The 23,747-nt window shown below is 42.2% G+C and overlaps 1 protein-coding gene across 7 annotated transcripts in view; it reads left to right on the top strand.

The window, feature by feature from the left end:
• FHIT (fragile histidine triad diadenosine triphosphatase) overlaps positions 1-23,747 on the top strand; it is a 1,060,586-nt gene that overhangs the window by 421,967 nt on the left and 614,872 nt on the right. For all 7 annotated transcript variants that reach the window (XM_074957364.1, XM_074957361.1, XM_074957360.1 and 4 more), the window contains one exon: positions 3,691-3,815. In XM_074957364.1, the coding sequence (XP_074813465.1) occupies positions 3,713-3,815 (103 nt within the window). In that variant the 5' untranslated portion in view covers positions 3,691-3,712. The remainder of the gene's footprint in view (positions 1-3,690; positions 3,816-23,747) is intronic.

The raw sequence follows: 23,747 nt of genomic DNA, 5'->3' as shown, positions 1-23,747 counted from the left end.
GCTTCTGAAATATAACTGATAGATAAAAAGAAAAGTGCTTTTGTAGGGATGGGGTGGGGAGGCATTTTTGTCCTTGGCTGCTGGTGCAAGGCCGTGTAGAAGATGGCTTACCCCTGCCCTTGGAGCCAGCTCACGCAGACAAACTCAAGCTCGTTGTCGTCAAGCTAGCAGGCTAAGAGGAGTAGTGTAGACACGGTAGCGTGGGCTAGCCATGCCGAGTGCGTACTCGCAGGTCTTGGCAGCTCTGTCCTCAGGGTGGCTAGCCTGGTCCGCCGCTCCTGCTGCAACACAACGGCTAGTTAGCATGAGTTATTTAGCATGAGTATGCCTTGGCCCTCTGGGAATCACCCCCCCCTCCGCCCCCCGCGATGTGTGCAGGGACAGCCTGGCAGGGATAAGACCAGAGAAAGGGGAGGGTACACCCTAGCCTGGAAGTAGCAGGAAATGAACACAGAGCTTCGTAAAAGGAATGGAATTGTTCAGAGCCTTGAGCATGAGGATCAGAAACGTTTGAACTTGATGCAGATGGCAAGAGGAAGTGAATGCAGGTTGGGGATTCAAAGGCTGGAGGGATGTGCTCAGAATGACAGGAGAGGAGAATGGCCATTGAACGATACTATCTTGAAGAGGCAGGAATGGAGGGAGAGGACCTGCCGGAGTCCAAAGAGGCAGTAGTCCACTCCACTTGGGCTGTTAGTTGTCATCTGCTTTGTAACGTGCACGCAAGGAAACTTTGCGTCTTTCCTGTTCACAAATAGCAATAGTTTGACAAATTGGTATTTGCTCCTCAAGGCTACGGACGGTTTTCCTCCTTTCTGGCAACATAGGCCTATGTTTAAATCTATTTAACCCAATCTCTGTGGTGCGAGACGTATTTCTAAAAACAGCCCATTTCTCTGGCTTTATAGAGGCTTGCAGTTCACCTGGGCTTTCTTCCCCCACACAGTAGATTCCACACCAGAGCCTGTAGGAGGAAGGGTGAATGAGTGTTGCTATTATAAACTTTATGTTTAGGGGATAAAATTGGATGCACTTTGAATTAAGAAGGATGAAATTTGGTACTAGACCCGGAACATTTTGCTTAACGCTTTTTTTTCTTTAAAAAACCAACATTTTTAAACAATAGAAAGTGTTAAAATTAAGGGTTTCGATTTTTCAGAAGGGCTGAGCACCCACAGCTACACTTCTCAAGGGGCGGCGGGAGGAAGAGGGTGTTTAGTACCTTGTAGTAGATATTTATCTGTTAGGGTATTAGCCTAAATTTTCGCCTACTGTTTTGGGCCAGGAAAAGAGAATCTGTGTGCACAAATTTTTTCGTTCGATGTTAGACTGCCAAATTTCTCTGAATTGTTGTTTGTGAACACAAATGGTCATGCTTGTCAAATGGTAGGCACACATTTACAGATGGGTTAGGGAAAACAAATCTAAATACGACCCTACATTGAAGAAGGTCATAGCTCTCATGAATTCAGTCTGTCTTATTGTTATGTTGGTCTGTCTAAGACAATCAATGAGAAATCCATGATTCTGCAACAGAAAATAGTAGTGTCTATTCACCCGTCTGACATTTGCTGAGTTACACAATATGGACCAGATCCTCACTGGTGTAAATTGGCCTAGCTTCATTGAAGTCGACAGAAGGATCTGGCGCTATTTAAAAGAGGCGCCTGTGTCTTCTGGACACTGCTTCCAGCTGCCAGTAACCTGGAAGTGAGAGAGCACTGCTGGTGGTACATTGATTTCTATATTTACTGGTGCCAGGTGCAAGGGAATGTGTGGTGCATTTGATTCTTTAGCTAGTAGAAAACTTAGGTAGCAGTTCCATCACTAGGTAGCAGTTTTGCTTATTCCATACCTCTCTTCAGCAGGTTCTGCCTCTTTGTGAGAAATGTTTCCTCCAATAAATAAAGCAGACTCTATCTGTGATCGTAGTACCTAAAAGTGTGTGTGTGTGTGTGTGTGTGTGTGTGTGTGTGTTAATAAGGGTGATAAACACTCACAATAAAAATACAAATAACAATTGCTGCTGGCAGCTAGGAAAGAAGAGGCATATTTTACTGGGCGAAGGCCATAACAATACTTATGTTCCCAGACGTGAGCCCAGCCACAACAAAAAAGGCATTCCCATCTGTTAAGTGAAGCTTCTAGTAGCTAAACAGAGCCTTAATGATATATCTGGCCAAGTTTTGGTTTTAATATGACTGCAAGAAAAGATATATCTTCTAGGACACTGAATTTGACACACAGCTACTGGAAAGGGGCACCAGATGTTAAAGCTTGAAGTTTGAGGATCCTGTAGTCCCCTCTCCAGCCTTCTATGTTCCATGGGCTATAGATCTGAGAAAAGGACTAACCCAATTGTTACAGAGATCTACCAGGATACTTTCTAGTGTATTACCTGAAAATATAATCACCTGTTGTGTTAATATTTCCTACATGAAATTGCTATGGTTATTGTTCTGATGTCATATTATAGCGCTTGGGATTTGTTTTAAATATTGTGTCACAAGGTAGGGCTCACATAATGTATTTCTTGCCCATGACCTTTATTGCTTCATGTTTTGCCCTGCAGCTTCTCTATTAACTCTGTATGGGATTTCTAGGTATTTTATCAAATCAAATTTGGAGTCCTAGATGGCGGCCTCCCAGGGCTGTGCTTGAGTTATTTAAGGGCTTGTCTACATGATGTCATAGTCTGCATCACCTGGGGTGCAAGTTGTAATGTGCACCAGCATGTCACACACTAACTGACCTGTGTGGGCCCTGCTAGTGAGCACTAACAGTTCTCTAGTGCGCTTTAATGTATTCCCATTTCAAACAGTACTATGCTATGTGCACTAGGGATCTTTTAGTTCATGTGATCCAGTTCATGCATGCCACACTTGTACACAGTAGGATTTACAACCTAGCTGGTGCAGACTAAGGTACCATGTAAACAAGCCGTAAGAAGAAACGCTGATGGCAGATTAGAGTAAATGGAAGTGAGCATCTGTTAGTTCTACTGGCTGAATGCTAACACCAATCCTGCAAAATCTTGCAGATTCCTCATATATTTTTTCTTCAGATTTTCTTTCCATCTGCCATCAGAGGTTAGACTAAGTGTAAATGGTTATTTTTTTATTACTTCATTCTGGCTATATTTGTTCTACTGAATAATTTCTGCTTTTTCTGATCTGGAATATGTAATTACTCTGTTCTATTAATCATTGTATGTATTAACATGAATTGTGATTCAGGGTTCAGCAAGATACTGTTTATGCTTTCCCAAGCTTATTCTGTACAAATAAATGAACCCTATGAAAAATGTTGAGAAATATGGTCAACACTCAGTCCTGTCTTCTGTAGCCATGCCAAGATCATGATACACAACTGGTTAAAAAAGGAAATTAACAATAATAATCAGTACATTTGGAACATTAAACAGCCATTTCCAGACAGAGAATAGTATGTTTATGGAAATCTTGAGAAGTCCTTTGGTAACCAAATAGATGCCAAATGGGGTGGGGAAGGGGGGAAGTGATGTGCTAAAAGTGCAAGGAGCCTTGGTGAATCAAATGGGCTTCACTCATTTCCCACCCCCCCCCCCACACACACACCCACTCCTCCTCCCAAATTGTTATGATCTTATTCATATGATCATTCTGCAAATTATGCACATGCCCTCATCATCTCCATTATTGTCTCTGATAGATCCTGAGTATTGGGATTGATCATGTCGTTCCGATTTGGACAACACCTCATCAAGCCCTCGGTTGTGTTTCTGAAGACCGAACTGTCCTTCGCTCTTGTAAACAGGAAGCCAGTGGTCCCTGGGCGTATCCTTTTCATAAAAGCTTCTGAAGTGAACACTCATGGGCTCTAGATACTCAGTGTCCCAAGGAGAAGGAGAACTCTGCTCACTCTGAAGACCAGGTAAGATGTTACTCATATTTATTCTGAAACCAGTCAGTGGGATGTAATATGCTTGATCAGTGTTGCAGAACTTCTGAAAATGGTTGCTTAGCAACTGTGACCTTAGAGGTGAATTTTCTGCTGACCTTTTCACCACTGAAGATGTATAAATAAACAGGTGCTTCTAAAAGGATTTTTAAGTCTAGAAGGTACTTCTATTTAAATTTCATATTATGCTGAAAAAAGCAGGTTATTTCCTTGTTAATGCTGTCACATAATTTTAGATGTAAGTAAATGCTTTTCAGAGCATTTTCAATGTGTTTTCTTGGAGTTAAATGTACAGTATTTGTCAAATGGTGGTAAAAGTTGTTCAGGTGACTATTTTAAAGACAGGTCACTTGAAAACAAAATTTACTTGTGTCCGTGACTCTGCGTAGGCATGGACTAAGCAAACCACCTGTTTAATCACATACATTTTCTGAGGAAAAATTAATAGATAGATGGGTCTTGTTTTCAACAATGGGTCTAAACACATAGTAGGAAGTGTGGTGGTGTATCACAGACTCTGGAAGTTCCTTTGAGCGGGCTCCTGCTAAGTGCCTCTACTCTGGGGCCCCCATAGGAGGCAGTCGGGGCCATCTGTGCCTGGCCCTGTGTTTGTGTGAAACTCCCACTAATTTCAGTAGAAGTCCAGGGTAGGATTTTCAAAAGTGTTCAACATGGGTCTGGTCTGCTCCCATGGAATTCAATAGTTAAAGCCCTATGGGGGCAGAGTTAGGGCAGTGCTTTGCATTTTTTAAAATCCCATCTAAGTGTAAATATTGGGTGGAGAATAGACACACAAATCAACTTTTTGAATTGTCAAACGTATTCCAAACCCGTTTTGGGGGGTTAATGGCATGTTTACAATCGCTGATTTTCATTAAAAGCTTTTTGTCCTTCCTGGGTGTGGCATTACTTCTTACTAAGCATAAGATACAAAATCCCCTGTGCACAACTCCCTTTCAAATAACCTTCCTTATATGCCTTTTTTGAGTGCCAGGTATTTGTTACAGAATAGAGATGTTTGTTTAAGATTTTATGCCAAAAATATTAGAGTAAGGGCTGGTCTAAACTACAAAGTTAGGTCAGTTTAACTACATCTCTCAGGGCTGTGAAAAATGTCATACCCGATGAGTTGACCTAAGCCCTGGTGTAGACAGCAGTGGGTTGACGGAGAGGTAGATTTATGACAGGGACAGAAGAACCTCTTCCATCACTGTAATAACTATCTACACTATAGCATTTTTAGTGTAGACGTACCCTTAGAATTTATAGAAACTTCCTGTCCCTAACTGACCAGTGTATAAGCTATTTTAAAGTACTGAGTGAGAACTATCTGTTCTATTGGGTTCTGGGGAGGTGAGCGGGCACAAGCCCGCCCATGGCTAAAAGACCCTCCCCCAGCCTATAGGGAGGATCCACAGAGCCTGAAAACACAGAGCCCCAAAACAGAGGACAACGGAAAATATAACAAGGACGGGTGTGAAGGTCTAAGGGTCAAAAATATGGAACCTGCAGGGGACGCTGAGCAGAGAACCCTGGGCAGCGCCCACTGCTCCTCAAAGGTGTCAAGGGAGCCAGCAGACTCTGTCCAGAGGAACTCTGCCCAGATATGTGAATGGAGGGAGGACTGGAAATAGACCCCACAGTCTCAAAGAACCCTCTCAGCCAACATCCTCTCCCTGATGTTCTAGATGGCCACCTTGGCCATGGCTAGGAGGAAGTTGACGAGGAGGCCCCGCAACTTTGTGGGGCCATGGATAGGGCATGCATATATAAGGAGTGGGGGAGGGGGAGAAGTGCAGCCAAAAACGTAAAAGGTGGTCCAGGAGGAGCCGGAAAATGGGCTGGTAACGATCTGTTAGGTCTCTGGCACGCTACGCACCCTGTATCTGATTCATTAATTAATCCTATTTTTAGTCATATTTTCAAAGCAATCAAATGAAAATATTACTGATACAATCACTCTTAGAGACTTGGCTCTTGCAAGTACCTAGACAATACAATGGTGTACGGAATATCCAGGTCTGATTGTAATTAAAATTAAAATTTATAGCTCCTGTATGTGGAAGTTTTAAAACAATGATTAATGACTTTGTCTATTAGTACATTGAACTGGTAAATTTGATTGTTAAATATAAAAAGGTGTTTCAGATGGAAATGTTTGTTTTTTAAAGTTTTATGGGGAGCTAGGAGTAAAGGTTTAAGGAGCCTATAAAACTTAATTATTACAAGCTTCTTTCCTTCTTAAATAATTAAAGATCTATCAACTTTAGCTCTATAGTTACTGCTCTCTGTTTGGTAGATACATTTACGTACACAGGTTTAGTTTTGTTGTCCCATAATGAGTTTTGCAGCACATTTTACACTGGCAAATTGTTTTAATAGCTCGTGTGGTGTAATCTATAATGGGGTCTTTGTTTTCCGTTGAACAAATGTTCGGATAATAAAAACAAAAACCCAGCCCTTTCTCTCCCTCATTATAATCAGAAAAAAATGGAAAAGATCATGATGCCAAGGAGAGAATACAGTATGTAAAATAGAGCAATTTGCAGTTGTATGCCTGTAAAATGCCTGTATAATGCTGCATTTGTTTAAAGACCTGGCAGTAACAAGTGTATTTCCTGTGCTTTATTGCAATAATTTTATCTGCCTTGTCTTTGGCACACTTAGACATTCCTTTTCATTTTTGTTTTTTCAGTAGAAAATAAAATATTAATGCTTATGAATTAGCGAGACAAAGGAAATCAGTATGAAAGCCAGCTCACTCCAGGTGGTGGCTTTAATTAACTTGTAAGGCTGAAATTCCATCTTTAAAAGGAATGTAGGGTGGGAGTCTTGAATTTGCTGTAATCGTTCTTAAAGTACAGTTATAGTCTGAAATGTGCTTCTGTAAAAATGGCATCATGGAGCTCAGTGGTTTTGTCTTGGTGGCTCTGTAGTGCATTTGCTCAGTTTACAACTGAAAATGCTGCTTTTTCCTAATTGCCAGTCCTGCAAATTCAACCTGTTCTTTCTGGCTCCCACACCACCAGTAATAAGGCCCCTGGAACTGGAATTTAGTTAACAATTCAGTTGATGAGGTGTGAGCCAGACTGTAACCCAGTTCAAGCACCGAGAGGTGTGCTGCCTCAGCAGGGCTAACAGGAACAAAGAATTGTAAGTAAATATATTTTGGGGGTGGCATGGGTCTGCCCTCCATCTCCTGAAGGGATTCTGCCTCATTGATCTTCCCAGCATGTGTCAAGATTAGGCTCCAGTTACTTCAGGGTTGTGACTTTATTTGTAACATGATCACCTGGGGGGATTGGATCATCATCATCAGGAATCGAATCTGGGATATGTGGATCCAAAATGATGACCCTCGATTGCCTGAGATACAATATCTAGGTTCATTCGCTTGAAGTCGGCAGCAGTCTCGTAAACCTCCCAGCCAATAGAGGGAGACAGAGAGACACAGAGTATCAGTGTGGGTTACACACGGGTGGTGTGCAAGTGGCTCTGTACTGTTTCAAAGGGTGCTATATGTTCTCCCCAAAACACATGGCCAGCTCCACTGGCCAGTGCAGAGGTAGGTAGGACTATCGCCATGCTCCTTTGAGAACCCAGAGTACTGGCAGGCCTCGATATGCCCTATTCCTGCATCTGGGTATGAGAGTGCAAGAAACCCCATCACCCTCTCCCTTCCTGCCCCCCCACCCCGAGCAGTCAGGCACATTCCACATCTATCGTGGACACTGTAGATTTTTTATTAGTAAGACCTTTTGTTAGATTAGAGAATTGTCTGGGATGTTAATATTGGGCACAGTCTGGTACTAGGAATCTTGTCTTTTCTGAGAGTTGGGTGAGGAAGGAGAGAAATGTGCAACCCTTACGTGTGAAATCTCATGCAGTAGGGAGCCCCTTAGAAATCCAGTTCCTCGGTTTCAGAGGGGAGTATTCCTAAATCAGTGTGGCAAAGACAGGAGAACCAGACTCTAAGGGAAGAGAGTGGCTGCAACAATTGTCCTTTGGGGATTCTTGCTTTGGGAGACTTAATTGTTTCTAATATGTGTAACTTTTGGCTGCAATAATAGCTTGGGAGGTTTATACACCTTGGTGCTTATGTGCCAACAGTGCACTCAGTTGACCTTTGAAGCTTAGCTTGTGGTGTGAAGAAGTGAGGGGTGGTTATTGTACAGGAGCACTACCTGCTGCAAGCCTGCACGGGGGCCAGCCATGTTCTCCTAGAGTGGATGCCCTGCTCCAGGATAGTACCCCCACCATCTCTAGCCTGTGGAAAGGAGTGTGGGGGAGGTGAAGTGAAGGCGAGGCCATGGTTTTGCTGCTCCAAAGAGACACAGCACTTTGTGTGAATGCATCCGATGAAGAGAGCTGTAGCTCATGAAAGCTTATGCTCAAATAAATTGGTTAGTCTTTAAGGTGCCACAAGTCCTCCTTTACTTTTTGCGGATACAAACTAACACGGCTGTTACTCTGAAAACAGCACTTTGAGTGGACTTCCAACCTCAAGAAGAGCATTGGAATGTTCTTAAAATGAAGGGAATAAACCACAGACAGTAAGTGGGTCAAAGTGAGCTGGACCCCCATAAGAGTAGAGCCTGGCACTATGAATGCTGCTGGCATGAACTGGATTTTGCAAACTGTGCTCACCAAGATTTGTTTTGTTTTTTTTTTTAAATGTACTTTGTATGATTTTCCTTATTCTTTTGAAATGATTGAAAGACTGAACTAGAGCGCTGAAAGAAGGACGCAAAGAGAACAGCTAAAATGAGCCTCTGAGCAGGGCTTTTCTGTAGTGCTCATAGCTTCTTTACCTTATAGCCACTGTGGTCTGCTGCCCAGCTCAGGCCTGTATTGCAGGTTTGCAATCTGTCCTCTGAGTTCTGAATTTATGTGAAAACAAACCCTGAAGCTTCTGACTCATACTGATGCCATGGTTTATTGGAGCACAGCAGAATTTCTCCTTTAATTAAATCCATCAACTCATTAGCATAGGAAGGTGCTTCCTGTTGCACACTTGTGCTGATAGAAATATTTTGAGTAGATACTGCCATTTTCACTGAAGTGTTTTACTGATGGTAAAACAGCTTTGCATATCTTCTGCTCATGTCCTCAATAATTTTAAACTGTTTTTTATCACTGTGCCTTTTTCTTTGCCTTATACTATGTTCTTGCTTTCATCTTGTGTTAAGCATGAAAAATGAATTTGAACATTGGTAGAATCCATTTGGGGGCTAGGATTTTATTGTAAATAAAATTATTCATTTGTTATGTCCTATTGTTTTCAGCAGACAAGGTATTGATTTTTGGATTTCTGTTTGGGATGCCATAAAGAGTGCTAGCATAAGAAGAACACAGCGACATTTGTAAATTGATTGAATGCAATTTGTAATGACAGAGACAAACATCAGTTCTATGGCAATACCGTATTACACAAAGCATTTTTCAACAGTTCAGAGAATTGGTTATTAGAAAGATCAAGCTTTCCAACCTGGAACAATGATTCATCAAGGACACACTGACCCCTAATAAATAAATATACACACATGCATACAATATTTATATAAATAAAAAAGAGACTAGATGTTTATAAAGGAATTTTCAGCCAACTTTCATTGTAAAGAAAAGTTTTTTACATTGAAAGATATGTCACAATTTGGCTGTTCTGCACATACAGTATTGAAGTGTTTTGTGGCTAGACTATTCTGTTGCTTTCCATTGAGAGCACAGAAGTATTCCTGGTTGTTGGAAATGGAGCAATACAAGCCCAAAGCCTACGGAGTTTTCTGGAGATTTCATCGCCAGGTAGAGTTAATGGCCTAGTCATTCATGGCTCAGGAGATGTTCTGTGCTGAGATAGCTATTATGACTTTTTCATTTTAATCAACAACAACAACAAAGTTAGTTGAAGCAGATGCCCCTACAGTGTGCTGTCAAGGGGAATCATTCTGGTTCCATCGACTGACTGACGGGTAGGGCTTTGTGATTGTTCATGTGGGATTCACACCTTCCATGCATTGTGATAGGTCGATTTTGAAGTTGGAGCCACGTGGAGCCATCCGTCATTACACCCTTTAGAGGGGTAGGTGGGAGGCGTACATGCGGTGGGCACTTTTGCTGTCCTGGGTCTGAAGTAGCACATGTAATCCTCTGCTGTTACTCCATGATCTAGCTGAGGGAGGATTTCACACCAACTCTGCCAGGACCTTCTCAGTCAAGTTCAACTACCTGGATTTATTATGTGGGGATAAGCTTTCCCCTTAGTGCGGATGATATTCACTTTAATAGTGATGCCACTGCTGTATTGGGAACTTCTAGGGAGTTAACATTGGCTGATTCTCCAAGGGATAAAAAGTTAGCACACATGAACATCCAGAAGCCTGGATACTTATGCAAACTATAAGAAGAACCTTGTCTGATCTGCAGAACTTGAAATCTCTCATGGGATTTCTGGTGTTTCTTCTTGTGGCTGAATTAGAAACTAAGGAAGACCAGCCTTTGTCATGTTGTTACTCTGTGTACCTTCCTGACCAAGAAAAGTGTGCTTAGAAATAAATACAAAACTTGAAATCTTAAGGAAAAGATTTCCACATTTTAGTGAGCCAACAAAGAGATTCTGTCTGCATTTGGTACTAGTTTTAGGTAAAGATTTGAGTTGGTTTAAACGTATGTAAAATGATTCACTCATCCCTTGAATTAATATCTAAAACAGTCCAGTATTTCTCTTCTGTTTTATAACATTGTTGTATGCTTTTTTTTTTTTTTTTAGTAGAGCTGGTTTGAAACCAGCATTTACATTTCATGGGAAATTTCAACATTCCCTATTTATTTCTAAATCTGCCCGAAATTTTAAAATTCTGATAATTTGAATTCAGGAGCATCAAAATATTTCATTGTGTTCTTTGAAATCATTTTATTTTGATAAGGTAAAAGTGTCATTTTCACTTTGTTTAAATTTCATTTGGCTTATCAAATAATTACAATTATTTGTTATATTTTAACATAAGTCAAAAGGAAATGGAAAAAAAATGAAAGGAAGAAGTCAAAATTATTTTTTAACCTTTTTTCCCTCTGAAAATGTCATTGAAAAGATGTGTGCCCAAAACATGTTAATTTTGACAAAACTGCATTTTTCAATGGAAAACTGTTCTGTCAAATTTTTTTTTGGCCAGCTCTATTTTTTAGTAATATGTAACACATGTAACACGGGTGTAATGACTATAAATTCTTTAGTCCCAGCCTTCTGGTCTGATCCTGCAGTCAATGTTTAGGCAAAATTCCCCTGGAATTTTATGTATTGGTTCAGTAAAGATAAGATTAGGCCCCAAGTCTTGATGAAAACGGAGACATTTTCAATTAATGTTATGTGCTAGTCTTTCCTAAAGTCAGTGCTACTGATTAAATGGATTGGTTAGCTTATACTTTGTGCATAGACATCAGAATTCTGAACTAAAACACAAAAATGAGGTTATGTCTGGATTAATTTAAAATAATTTGTGACAATGTTATAACCTATTTGATGTTAAATTTAGTCTAAATAAGATTAGCTTTAAAAATTGCTGTAAAATTTGGGGGTATAGTAAATCAAATACAGTTATTTTTCAGCATATGCATATTTGCACTTACATAATGTAATAATGTAGACCGGATTATTAAGTGTGTGTATGTATATATAGGTGTGTGTGTGTGTGTGTAGATATGAAAATACTGTTAGTATTTTCTGTGGATGCTTCAACATCTGTGTCCACGAATGTAGTATTTAGGAGTTCCTTCAGTAGAAAGCTATGAGAGAAAAATGAGTCTTTCTATATTGTGAATGTTTGGTTAATTTTGTTTTAAGGGCCGCAGCCAAAGCTCTTTGAAGTCAGTGGAAGGACTCCTGTTTCTTTCAACAGGCATTGGATCAGGCTGAACATAAAGCTGTTCTATGGTCTACTGCATAACCCTTGCTTTTGTGAGAAGTTTCATCAGTCTGAGTAAGGGTTAAACACGCTGTAATAATGTTAATTTGTACATCAGTACTTAATTTTTAGCATACTTTTTTAGAGTAGTGTGTTTTCTATGCACTGATTGCCCATGTCCTGCAAGTTCCATAGTGTGCTCCTTCCAAAGGAAAATCTCTAAAAGGAGTATACCCGTTAATGTCTAAAAATTCCAGTTTCCAAAATGTGAAGGGGATGTAGTAATCTGCTGACCTGTGATTTTTGTCATTGCTCTGTGGGAGATTAAACCCTATTATATTAGTATCAAATGAATCCATGTAAGCCTTTAAAAAGCACTACATGTATTTTGCTAATCAACATGTACGTTAGGAAGAGTAGTTCTGATTTGACAACAATTGACTTGCAATACAGTAAAACCGCAAAGGGGGAAAAATTGCGAGGTCATCCCTGAAGCTGAACTCCAAATTTTGCATAGTGCGGCTAGGTAATACTGTGTGAGTAGTGGATGATAAGTAGAACGTATTTCCGGGGGTCCTCATTTTAGAGTTATACTTTCCTTAAAAAGGGGTCATCCTTTTAAATACTTAGATATTACTTAGTCCTGTCATGTGCAGGGGACTGGACTAGATGACCTCTCAAGGTCACTCCCAGTCCTACAATTCTATGATCCATTTTTTGTTAAAAATACACACTTAGTCAACTGAGGAAAAACAGATATTTTCAAACAGTAGATTATTTTACATTGTATCTGGATAATGAAACAAAACTGCTCAGAAATGCTATCCTTGGTGTCTGAATTCTTATTTTCAAGAGGGCTATATAATACAAGAGAGGAAAATTCTTCTAATGTATTTATAATTACTAAGTAGCTCACATAATTATTGTAGGTTTTGCCACTGAGTATAAATTAAAGGCATCCTTTACAGGGGTAGTCAGTTATTTTTTCTCAAGTTCTAAAATTCTTGGTCAAGGTATAGTCAAGGTGCAGAGACACTAAAAAAAAATAAAGATTTCAGGGTCCATTGAAAAGCGTACAGCAGTCCAGACTTGGCCCGCACTCCACCTATTGACTACACCTGGCTTACTAAATGTGTGTGTACAGTCATCTCTAAATGATGATAAAAAAATAAGTTGTATTCCTTGGGTCAGATGGAAACTCCCTTACTCCCATGTGGGACCATTTACTCACACAAGTAGTCCCACTGACTTCAGTCTGGCGCTCAAGGTTAGACCTCCATTTTGATGGTAATCTTGTGGTGATTTTTTAAGATTCCCCTCCCCCCACCGTCCTGGGGCAAAAAGCAAGCTTTTGTGTTGGAGACCTGCATCATTCATGCAAGGAACACCGACCGGTATTGTGATAAGCATAGAAAGGGAGTCAATATTGTCTCTAGTGCATCTCGCTGTCCTAGAAATGGAGAGAGAGGTTTTTAAAAGCTCACCACTGATGTAGCTCTGCTCCTATGGAAGTGAATGACAAAACCTCCATCACTTCAAGGATTCAGTATGGCCAAACCCAAATGTTCAAAAACCATGAGTCAGCCTCACCAAAAATCATGAGATGGGCTTTAAAATCATGAAATTATGTAAAAATAATAGATATGGGACTCTTTTTATTTGCCTTCTCCTTTTGTGAGTGTTTACGGTGTGCTGGGGTCACATTTTAAAGCTTTCTTCACAGTCATGAGGGCTAGAAACATACTTTATCTTTAAGAATGAAGGCTGAAATCATCACCTATCCACTTGACTCCAGGAACTGGAGCTTTAAGGAACAAAATTATTATGAGATGCATGATGAAATCATGAGAATTGGCAACATGGAGGAGGAGTGCATAGTTAGCTGTCAGTTACAGGGCTGGCTCAACTTCTAAACCCCTTCTCTAGCCTTTCTGGCTATGTCTATGCGTGGGTAAAAGACCCGTGGGCACAACTGTGGCTGGTCTGGGTCAGCTGACTCAGGCTCATGGGGCTTGAGTTGAAGGGCTATAAATTGCTGAGTAGATGTTTGAGCTTGGGCTGGAGCCCAGGGTCTGGGACCCTTCCCCATTGCAGGGTCCCAGAGCTTGGGGTCCAGCCTGAACCCAAATGTCTACACAGCAATATTTTGGCCTGGAGCAGAGTCAGCTGACCTGGGCCAGCTGCAGGGTTTGTATCCCTGTGTAGATGTACCTTCTGAGCATAGGCCTCATGCCGTTACCTTTTCTGGGGTATAATCCCATCATTCTCCCTCTCTTAGACTGGGTCCTGGGCTATGAACTATGCAGATGAACTATGCTTACCCCGACAAGCCCAACTGGGTTTGGGTTCGTTTAGTTCTCCCCTTTGGTGGTCAGATAGCAGCCTTCTTAAACCAAAGCATTGTTTAATCTCGACAATAGGAACAAAGTGTAACACAAAAGAACAAGTTTTAAAAACCAGAGAAAGGTGGGGGTACACCATGAATGTAGCCTAAAGCTTACCACAGGGTAAGGCCTAAGTTCTTCAGACCCTAAGTGGGGTCTGTTCCCCACAAACAGTATTGCCAACTTCAAGAGATCAAAAATCATGAGTCAAACCCCCCAAACTCATGAGATTTGGCCCCAAATCATGACATTTTAAAAAAAGTTATATCTTGTTTTTACGTCCGCTTCCTGATGTTTGAACTCCCGCTGTCCATCCCCAGGTGTGTGCATGTGACAATTAGTGTTGCCCACTCTCCCACCCGTACTGGATGTGGTGATTTTGCCCGGCTTCAGGAGCTCGCACCCCCCACATCTGCCCATCTCCTGCCCAGCAATTAATCCTGTCTCCCAGCCCACCATCATCATCACCCCATCAGTTCACCCCTCCTACCCCATTGATCTCCCACTGCCCTCCCAGCCCTCATCCCATCTGCTCAGAACCCACCATCAATACAGTGCTCTCATTTCACCCCCCCCCCCCCAGCCCTCAGCCTCATCTCCTCTTCTTAGGATTCTTCACCCTCCACAGCCTTCGGGGGGCTGCAGTGGGGTCCCCTCTCCCACTTCTCAGGCTCACAGGGGAGCAGCTTCCTGCTGGGGCTGATAGCTGGATTTCTAAGTAAAATTAAGCCTCACTTTTAGAACTCTCAGACGTCACGATTTTTTTTTCAGTTGATTCAATTGCTTATTTGAGGGTTGGCCCTTCCCCCCTTCTTTGTGTCTCAGATATAGGTTCTCTTCCCATCTGGGGGTTAGCCTCACTGTCTCGTGCCCCACTTGTTAGCTTGATAGCTTTATTTATCTGATATGAAAATGAATTCTTTCAAAGTACTTTGGAATTAACTGCCTAGTAGAGTATCCTCATTCCTTTGTTTAGGGTGGGGTAGCTCCTGTCTGGCTGGGGAAAAAAAATCCTGACATTTGAAAGTTGAATCACGAGATCATGAGTGAGGCTTAATTTACTCAGAAATCGCAACTCTTGTGATCAGTAGGTGAGAGTTGGCATGGCTGCGAACAGCTCCCTCACGAGTGCTCCCACCTCTCAACATGGGGACAGTTATACTCTTTATTGTCCTGTCGATCTGTTCGATCCCAGCATTGGTGAAGCTAACTTTGCTGGACCAAGCAAGTGGGATCTTCATGCTTAAAACCATCGGCTTTATCTCTTAGCTGCTTGACGTGTTTGTGAAGAGTTGTTTCAGCTGGAGCCATTGTCTAGCCTTCCCGCTTCTATTAACTGAAACCTGCGTAAGCATACAGTAAACATCCAAACAGTTCTACAGAAGCGATTCCAGTTCTGAGGCCATATGCAATAGTCATAAAGGACTCCAGAGTAGTATTCCTAAATTATTATATAGCAGTTGCACACCTGCCACATAGGCCAGTGCTGGGCACTTTTAAAAATATCAGCCTAACTGCAGAGCATGGAAAATAGACTGTCCAACAGTTAGACTGCACAAAGGGGTCTGGGCCATAGGTATGGAAGTGCTCAAACTACTGATTTGAAATATATTATGAAAATAGGGCTAACTGGGAGAAAAATCAGCTACTGACTATGATTTTTGGTGTATTTTTTTTAAATTATAATTTTGATTTTTATATCCCACAACTTCTTATGAGACTGAAAATCTGCATATGAAACTCTGAGACAAGGCTTCAGCTTAAATTGTCCCTTGAACAATGGCTCAGCAGGATGCATGTAAACTCGTCAGTTCAAGTGGTGATAAGGAGGGTAGTTAATTGTCTCAGGGCTGAAGCCATTTAGTTTGCAGTCTACAAACAAAAGGATGATATTTGACTCATAGCAGGGGAAACTGCGGTTACAGATGCTCACTGTAGTTATGCTCACTGTCTAAAGGGAGGTCCCATCATGATAAGGACATGTCTCCGCTGGGTTAATTTGCTCCAGTATAGTTCTACTGAAGTAGCTGCTCTGCTGCAAACCGTATTGTCGACATATTGCACCAATGTAAAGAAGTGACCTGCCTTGATTTGAAACCGTGGTAAGCTACACTAGTGCAAGTCATTGTTTATATGAGTGCAGTAGAGCTACACTATGGGTTTGCACTGGTGTTAATCAACGCTGTACTGATGAAGCAGTTTAAAAAGCCCAGTTAGGAGTGTAGCTAGGAGAAGAGGCCATTCCTGTACAGGAAGCAGTGCATGGAATGGGCCTATAAAGCTTACAGTAGGAAAGCCATGTTCTATGTCATCCTTCTTTGGCCTAGAGATACCCTGACCTCTTGCATGGTGGGCCCTTGCCCCACAAGCCCCTCCCCCCCCAGGTGCATGGAACCCGCCACATGAGCTGAGTCACTACAATCCATCCAGTCCGCTTCCGAGCCGCATCACAAAAAAAGCTCTATGCACTCATGGTCCATACTATTCATTTCGTCACCCTTGCGTCCCATCCCGCTGCAAAATGGTGGGACTTACTACCACCTATAGAGGGTGAGGAGCCCCAGTGGGCCAACCTATATTCCTCCTGGGTACCGCGGCCTGCCGGGGATGAGAGTTGGTGGCTACTACATGGAACTGTGAGCACGGGCATGCTGGTGGTTTTCGGACTCCACGATGCTGGTTTTGCTTGTGGTGAGAGGGAGACCCTGGCACACGCATACTTGCAGTGCACCAGGCTGAAGTCCCTACTTCGCTACCTCCAGAACCTCCTGTTAAGGTTCTGGCTGCACTTCTCCCTGCAGTTCTTTATTTACGTACTCCCCATCTGCAGCCCCACAAAGTCTCTGCAACCGTGACTGCAGGGCTGAATTTTGTGCACTTGTTTGTTCACATCTCTGGGCAGAGTTCCTCTGGGCAGCATCTACTAGCTCCTTGGATTCCTTCGAGGAGCAGTGGGTGCTGTCCAGGGTCCTCTGCTCAGTATCCCCCTCTGGGGACCTGATTGTGCAGCTGTGACCCTCACCCCCTCTCTCTTGTTTTTCATTTTTTATCGCCCGGAATTGGTTGATCCCTGTTTTCTTCTGGTCCTATCCCCCCTGGTTAGGGGTAGGACCTTTTAGCATACTGTGGATTCCCTTTGGGATTCATCACATTCACAAAGACTAAATAGTGACCTCTTGTGTGGCAGAGTTCTAGGTAAGATCTTGGAGACTGGCTTAAAACTTTGTGTGCTGTGTATACACACACACACATTCTTCATCCTTTACAACTAAATCTTTTGTCACCAAAACCTACTGCACGCCAGCTAAAAAAGCACCTTTGTGTAATTCCTTTGCTTTTCATGTTTTGTCAGTTGTCTTGCTTTAAAAACTGCTCTGTCTGCGAGCAGTATTTCAAAGGAGCTGCTCAGTATTTCAAAGGAGCATGGGCCTCTGAAGGCATGTTGCCAGCGCATGTCCTACAGGCAGAACTGTTAGTCTGCATTAGCTGGGACAAGCAGGCCAGTGTTTTGAATCAGAACACCAGCACCTAATCCCTTTCTTTTAAGACTAAGACAGACGTCTGTAGTGTAAAACTAGGCATCTATTAAATGTTTCAGTTTGTGTCTGTGACAGGGCATCTGCCCTGCATTGGCCCTAATAGGGTTAAAACCCAGCCTGGAGGGCTGCAAGGAAACAGCCAATTAGGGCAGTGACTGTACCAGCCAATCAGGGCCCAGCCAGCCCATATAAAAGCTGTAGTCCAGAGCAAGGCAGTCTGCTGCGGGAAACCCAAGGGAGGGGACCAGCTTCCTAGAGGGCTGCAGAGACTAGCCCGGTGAACAGGGCTGCTAGAACTTGCAGGCCTGAGGCCCTGAGAAGAGGGTGAAGGAGCCAGAGGCAGGAGCCAAAGGTTCTGGGGCTGTGGGGAAGTGGCCCAGGGGATTGAGACAGATTGGTGGAGAGAGAAAGGAGGGGCAGCGGGAAGCTGTTGTTTACAGGGTCCCTGGGCTGGGACTCAGAGTTGTGGGTGGGCCTGGGTATCCCCTTCTTCCCCTCCCCCCACTTGCCACTGAAGAAGCGGCCAGCATATGGACTGTCAAGCCGCTGCAAGGAGTGGCTAGATGGTTGTGGAAGGAGACCCCTGGAAGGGGGGAACCTGGATTGTGACACGGCTGGAGGGCTGTGCCGTGAAGCAGAGGCGGAGAGATTGGAACTGCAGTGGGTCTGCAGGCTGAGGCAAGGATGGGAGAGCCACCACCACTGGAGGGCACACCTGCTGACCAGTGTTAATTCCCGAAACAGCCAGCAGGAGGTGCCACACAACAGTGTGGTGAGTGACCCTGTGACAGTGCCCATAAAGGTAAGTTCTGCATGCAGACCTCACACTTCCAGTGAATGAGGGATACATAACATCTGAATGTGTGGGATATTTGCTGGAGGGTCCAGCATGTTAGATTTGAGAGAGTCTAAGCGATGGCTGCTCTGTGCATTGATTTTTATTGCTTAGGGTCCTGATTTAAAAATCGTCCCACTTTAATATGCAAGGAATATACCTGTTTGAAGCATGGATACAATTATCCAACTTGCATGCGAGGGACCTTGATTACAGAGATACATGTGTCTGTTCGGCTTGCTGAACCTCCCATTTCAAAACATCTGTCCTAATTGGCCATACGCAGAGGAGTGTTCATAAGGATATTGTCCCTATGTTGCCGTATGTGCAACGCCGGGATCCAAGTGATAAACAGAGCTGGATTTGAACCAAAAGCCTCTGCCTTAATGGTCTGCAAAGATCCCTGGGGAAAAGATTTTACCCATTAGTATTTTAGCATAGTAAGAAGCTTGGTTAAATATCCAGTGAGGTCAAACCTTACTTAGGAGAAGAACATCTATACAAGTTAAAAAAAGAAAAAAAAGAGAGAGAAGCAAAGTCCACAAAATAGAAACAAAGGCGAGGCCTACACTACAGGCGAGGGGTGTGATTCCCAGGTCTCGTAGACATGCTGCCATTAGCTGCCACGCTGAACAGAGTAGTGTAGCCTCCGTAGCAGGGCAGCAGCAGAGGCGGCGTGGGTTCCCCCGTAGGTCTGTATTCCAGGCAGCAAGCCCCTGTGGCTGCTCCTGCTGCCTGTGTTACCATGGCTACGCTACTATTTTTAGCACCCTGGCTTGATGAGAGCTAATGTGAGTATGTCTACACAAGCTGGGAATCGCACCCTTAGCTCCAAGTATAGATGTCAACATAGGAGGAGGAAGAAGAGTTAAGAGGCAGCACAAGTTAATGTGAGGGCTGGTAGGGAATCTGGGGCTGGATTCGTACAAGGGAAAATGAGTGATTTTTCTTTTGAGTTTAACAAGTAATTGGAATACATATCCTATACATAAATAATGAAGAGCTTTAGTCCAGAAGTTATTTTCTAGTTTAGTAGAGAGTGAGTTTATAATCAGGCTGGTTGCAGAACAAACCCTGCAATATTTGCTCTTTAGTCATATTAAAACCAAACCAACCCTGCAACCATAAATGTTATTGACAAGAGATAGGAAATATAAAGGTGTGTTGGTGGATTGCTAGCCCCCGTGATCACAGGCAACTCCGTAGTCCCCATGTTGCTAAGAGATACTAATGCCCTGCATGGTGACTTTTGGATATTATTCACTAAAATGTTGTGAAATAAAATAAAAAGGAAGGAATATGAGGAGATGTTTTTCATCTTATCTGTCTTTGTGATTTAGCTTTTTCAGTCTTTAAAATTCAGTTTCTCTCTTCCCATTTTATTTTGTGCATGTTCTAGGACTCCCCCCCCCTTCAATATAGACATCAAAATGTGATCTGCAGCCTATACATAGTTAACCAAAGCTGGGCAATGTATTGGAAGGCTTGCACTTGTGGCAGAGTATAATTAAGAGATGATTGGAATACATGGTTATTCATAATAAATGTCACACAATTACCATAAGTAATGCAACACACATTCAAAATTTCCATTTGTAATGAAAATAGATTTGCTGGAAAGTCAATCGGAAATTCATTTATTCCATATCGTTACTAATCTATCAGAATGTTTGGTGCTGTTCAGTGTACTGTAACACACAGCGCTTTCCCCAAACACGTTTTGAGGGTAATCTGACATGTTTCCTCTTTCAGTTCGTAAGTGGGTATATAATGATATAATGTTTACTTGTCTTTGCTTCTCTGCACTGAATACACAGATTTTGCCTAATTTATGCTATTTTTTCTAAGAGAATCACAAATAAATGTTGGAACTTGGCTTGCTGTAATTTTTATATATGATTTCACAAATAATAACCTTCTAAATTTACTTTTTATATTTAAGATAGCCAGACAAGGGACATGTGGTTATATAGATCAAAAATGGGGTAGAAAAGACTCCAAACCCATGGAAGGAGGGGGAGATGTGATCAGTGCCTTTAAAAAGAAGATCAAGAGAGCTGTTTATAACAATAGCTCTAATGAAGATTGATTCATAATGTTACAATCTGTCGTGATATCACCCTGCAGACATCAGTTTATTATGTTTGGCTCCCACTGCTGGGTCACATGTGCCACTGAATGTTGGTAGAGTCTTGTCAGTGTTACTAGCGTTGGGTCTCTAGTATATACTCACCTGGCTCAGACCATTTGTCTGAACTCTTCCTTGGGGTGTGGGATCCAAAAGTCCAACCACCAGACCGAAACCAATGCCTCAGACCTACCAAGTCCCCCAAGTGCTTACACATGCTCCCTAAGATTTCTGCCTAGTTGTGGCACTCCGGCTGCTAATTTAGCTTCTTCAAGGATGATGGGAATCAAAGAACAGAGGCTTAGCAAAGGAATTTCTTAACCATAGTCACTTTGCCACTTTACTCTTAAACACACTAGACAGTTACAGATCTTTCCAAAATCGCAACAGTCCTGAGGTGCAGACCTCCCCAGTCAGGTCTCACCCCTTCTATGAGTCTGAGGTCTGTCAGCATCCAGGCAGAGCAAAATCACTGTTGCCGTCTCTCCTTCCTGCATTGTCCAACTTTTATGTAGTAATGCTCTCTTTCCCCTTCTCGGGGCCCCCCTCCCCCCACAACTTGCTCAGAGAAGCAGCTCTCCTTAACATAGTCTATTTCCTTTTTGCCGTGTGCCAAGGATGAGTAAATGCAGATTTACCAGTCGTTCTGACACCCTTGTGTAGGAAATCCATTGTTCCATGGGGTTGAACCAGCAGTTGAGAGAGCATCAATGCTGATGGCTTTTTCAGAAATAGTCCTTCAGTGAGTTGTCAGGCACCTATCCTGGGCAGGGTAGCTGATTGGACTACATCACAATAACTTGGCCTTGGACAAGGTTAGACATGAATTCAGCATATAATGCATAATGGCGGTCCTCGTAAAACATGGAGGATACAACAGAAAATGGAGTTCACAACAGAGCATGTGATATAGATATATCCTACTGTTACACATTGCATAGCATATTTTCTGAAATTTTTCAAACATGCACAGTCAACAAGCATGACTGACAATTTAACGGTGAAGCTGCTATTTATTTGCCAGAAATTTTCCAACTGCACTAGGCCTCGTATCCTGTGAGGTTTCTGATCACAACACAGGATCCTTAGTAACTGTTAAAACAAGAACTTATGTGGGGCACTTACACCACAATGTGAAAAGTGAGAATTCTCCTCTCACTGGTCCTGCATTCAGCATCACACTCTGTCTTGACTAATAGTGTGAAAAGCTTTCAGGGAAACTGTGCCTGAGAGTGGTTAATTTTCCCCTCGATGTCTGATTTTTCTCTTTCCTAATAGATTTTGAGATGGTTATGGTTATCAAGAGATCTTTTCATCTTAAAGATTTATTTGCAGTTCAGGAGGTCTGTTTGGACTGAATATTATCTTTATCTGCTAATAATGTGGAAGTGGATCATGATAACCTCAGCACTGTTTGATAAAAATGGCAATTTGAGTATAATGGCTATTACATAAGATGTCAGTCAAGCAGGAAATATTACACTACATTTGTATCCAGGATTCGTAGAGTACAATCTGGCCTAATGTACTTGAAATTTTAGAAATTTTGGCAATAAGGTAAGGGTGTTTTTAATGTGTTTGTTAAAGTGTGGCTCTATTCAGGAAAGTCATTGTGCAAAAATGGTATTATGATGGAGTTGTAGGTTTCTTTTTCACTAGCTTACAGTGAAAATTTGTTTAGTTACAAGTAAAAGTGTTTCTTCTAGATGCCATCGCCACACTCTCAGGCTGAATTTTGCTATCAGAATGCAGCACTGATAAGTGATAATTTTGCCATTGACTTCAGTGGTACCAGGATTTACCCCCTTCAGTTTACTCTGTGTGGACATAAATAAATTGCAGGATTGGAGCTTTAGTTCAGAATAGAATCTAGCTTACTCTACCATAGCTATATTGATACTCCAGTGACCAAAGCAATTAAAAATAGTAAAAATGTCCTTTACTTAATAAATCACTTCTCAACACCAGTAGCAAAACGGAGTCTGCTCCTGCAAGTGCTGCCAATACTTTTGCTAACATCAAGCACTGAAAAATCGTGAGGGTTTTTAAAAATAAATACATGTTGGGCTCTCGTAATTTGCCTTCTGGTTTCTGATCCATTAGGGTACACTTGGGTCATGTTTTCAGACTCTTCTCCACAACTGTGGCTAGGGTTAAAAATGTTTTCAGTAGTATGAAAACTGATATTCTTATGCCATTTCTTGATTCCTGAAGTTCAAGCTTCAAGAAAAACACCAAATACTGGCAAACATGCAATAAAATCCCAAGAGTTAGCAATAAAGTGCATGGCATGATAATTGCTATCACAAGCAGACCCATTTGCAGGGCTGGTCCCATGGGGCCTATAGCACTTGCCTTGCCGACAAGCTACCTGGTTGTCTACTCCTTCGCCCCTCCCCCCGTGTTTCTCTGGATGTACTTGTGGTGGATGGCTCCAGTGCTCCTCATCGCTCTAAACCCTACTTTCTCTTCTCTTCTGAAGCAGCAACCTGTAGGCTGCGGGCTTCTCCTCCTCCTCCTCCTCCTTGTTTCCTGCTGATGATGATCTTTTTTGATGATCTTCAGAATGGGGTAGTATCAACTGGAGGGGAGCGAGGTGAACCTTTTTAACCTTTAAAATGGCTGTTGACAAATAGAAAAGTGTTCAGAAAAGAATTACCAGAATGACGTGTGTTTTGGAAAACCTGCATTCCAGTGAGAGGCCGAAGAAGCTAGAATCTGTTTAGTTTACCCAAAAGAAGGCTAAGAGAACTTGATCATGGTCTATAATTACCTACATGAGTAGAAGATGTCTGATAGTAGAGGATCTTTTACAAACAAAAGTACAACGATCTAAAGGCTGGAAGTTGAAAGTAGACATTCAGACTATAAATATGGTGCAATTTTTAATAGGGTAATTAACCAGTGGCATAACTGACCACTAGGGCCAAGGTAGATGCTTCATCATTTGAACTCTTTAGATCAAGATTGGATTGGATAGCTCTCTAAAAGATATGCTCTAGCTCAACCAGAATTTATTAGCTT

The sequence above is a fragment of the Natator depressus genome, chromosome 7 (genome assembly GCF_965152275.1).
Source record: "Natator depressus isolate rNatDep1 chromosome 7, rNatDep2.hap1, whole genome shotgun sequence".
Lineage (NCBI taxonomy): Eukaryota > Metazoa > Chordata > Testudines > Cheloniidae > Natator > Natator depressus.
The sequence above is the reverse complement of the archived record's forward strand: the minus strand, read 5'-3'. Positions and strand labels throughout refer to the sequence as shown.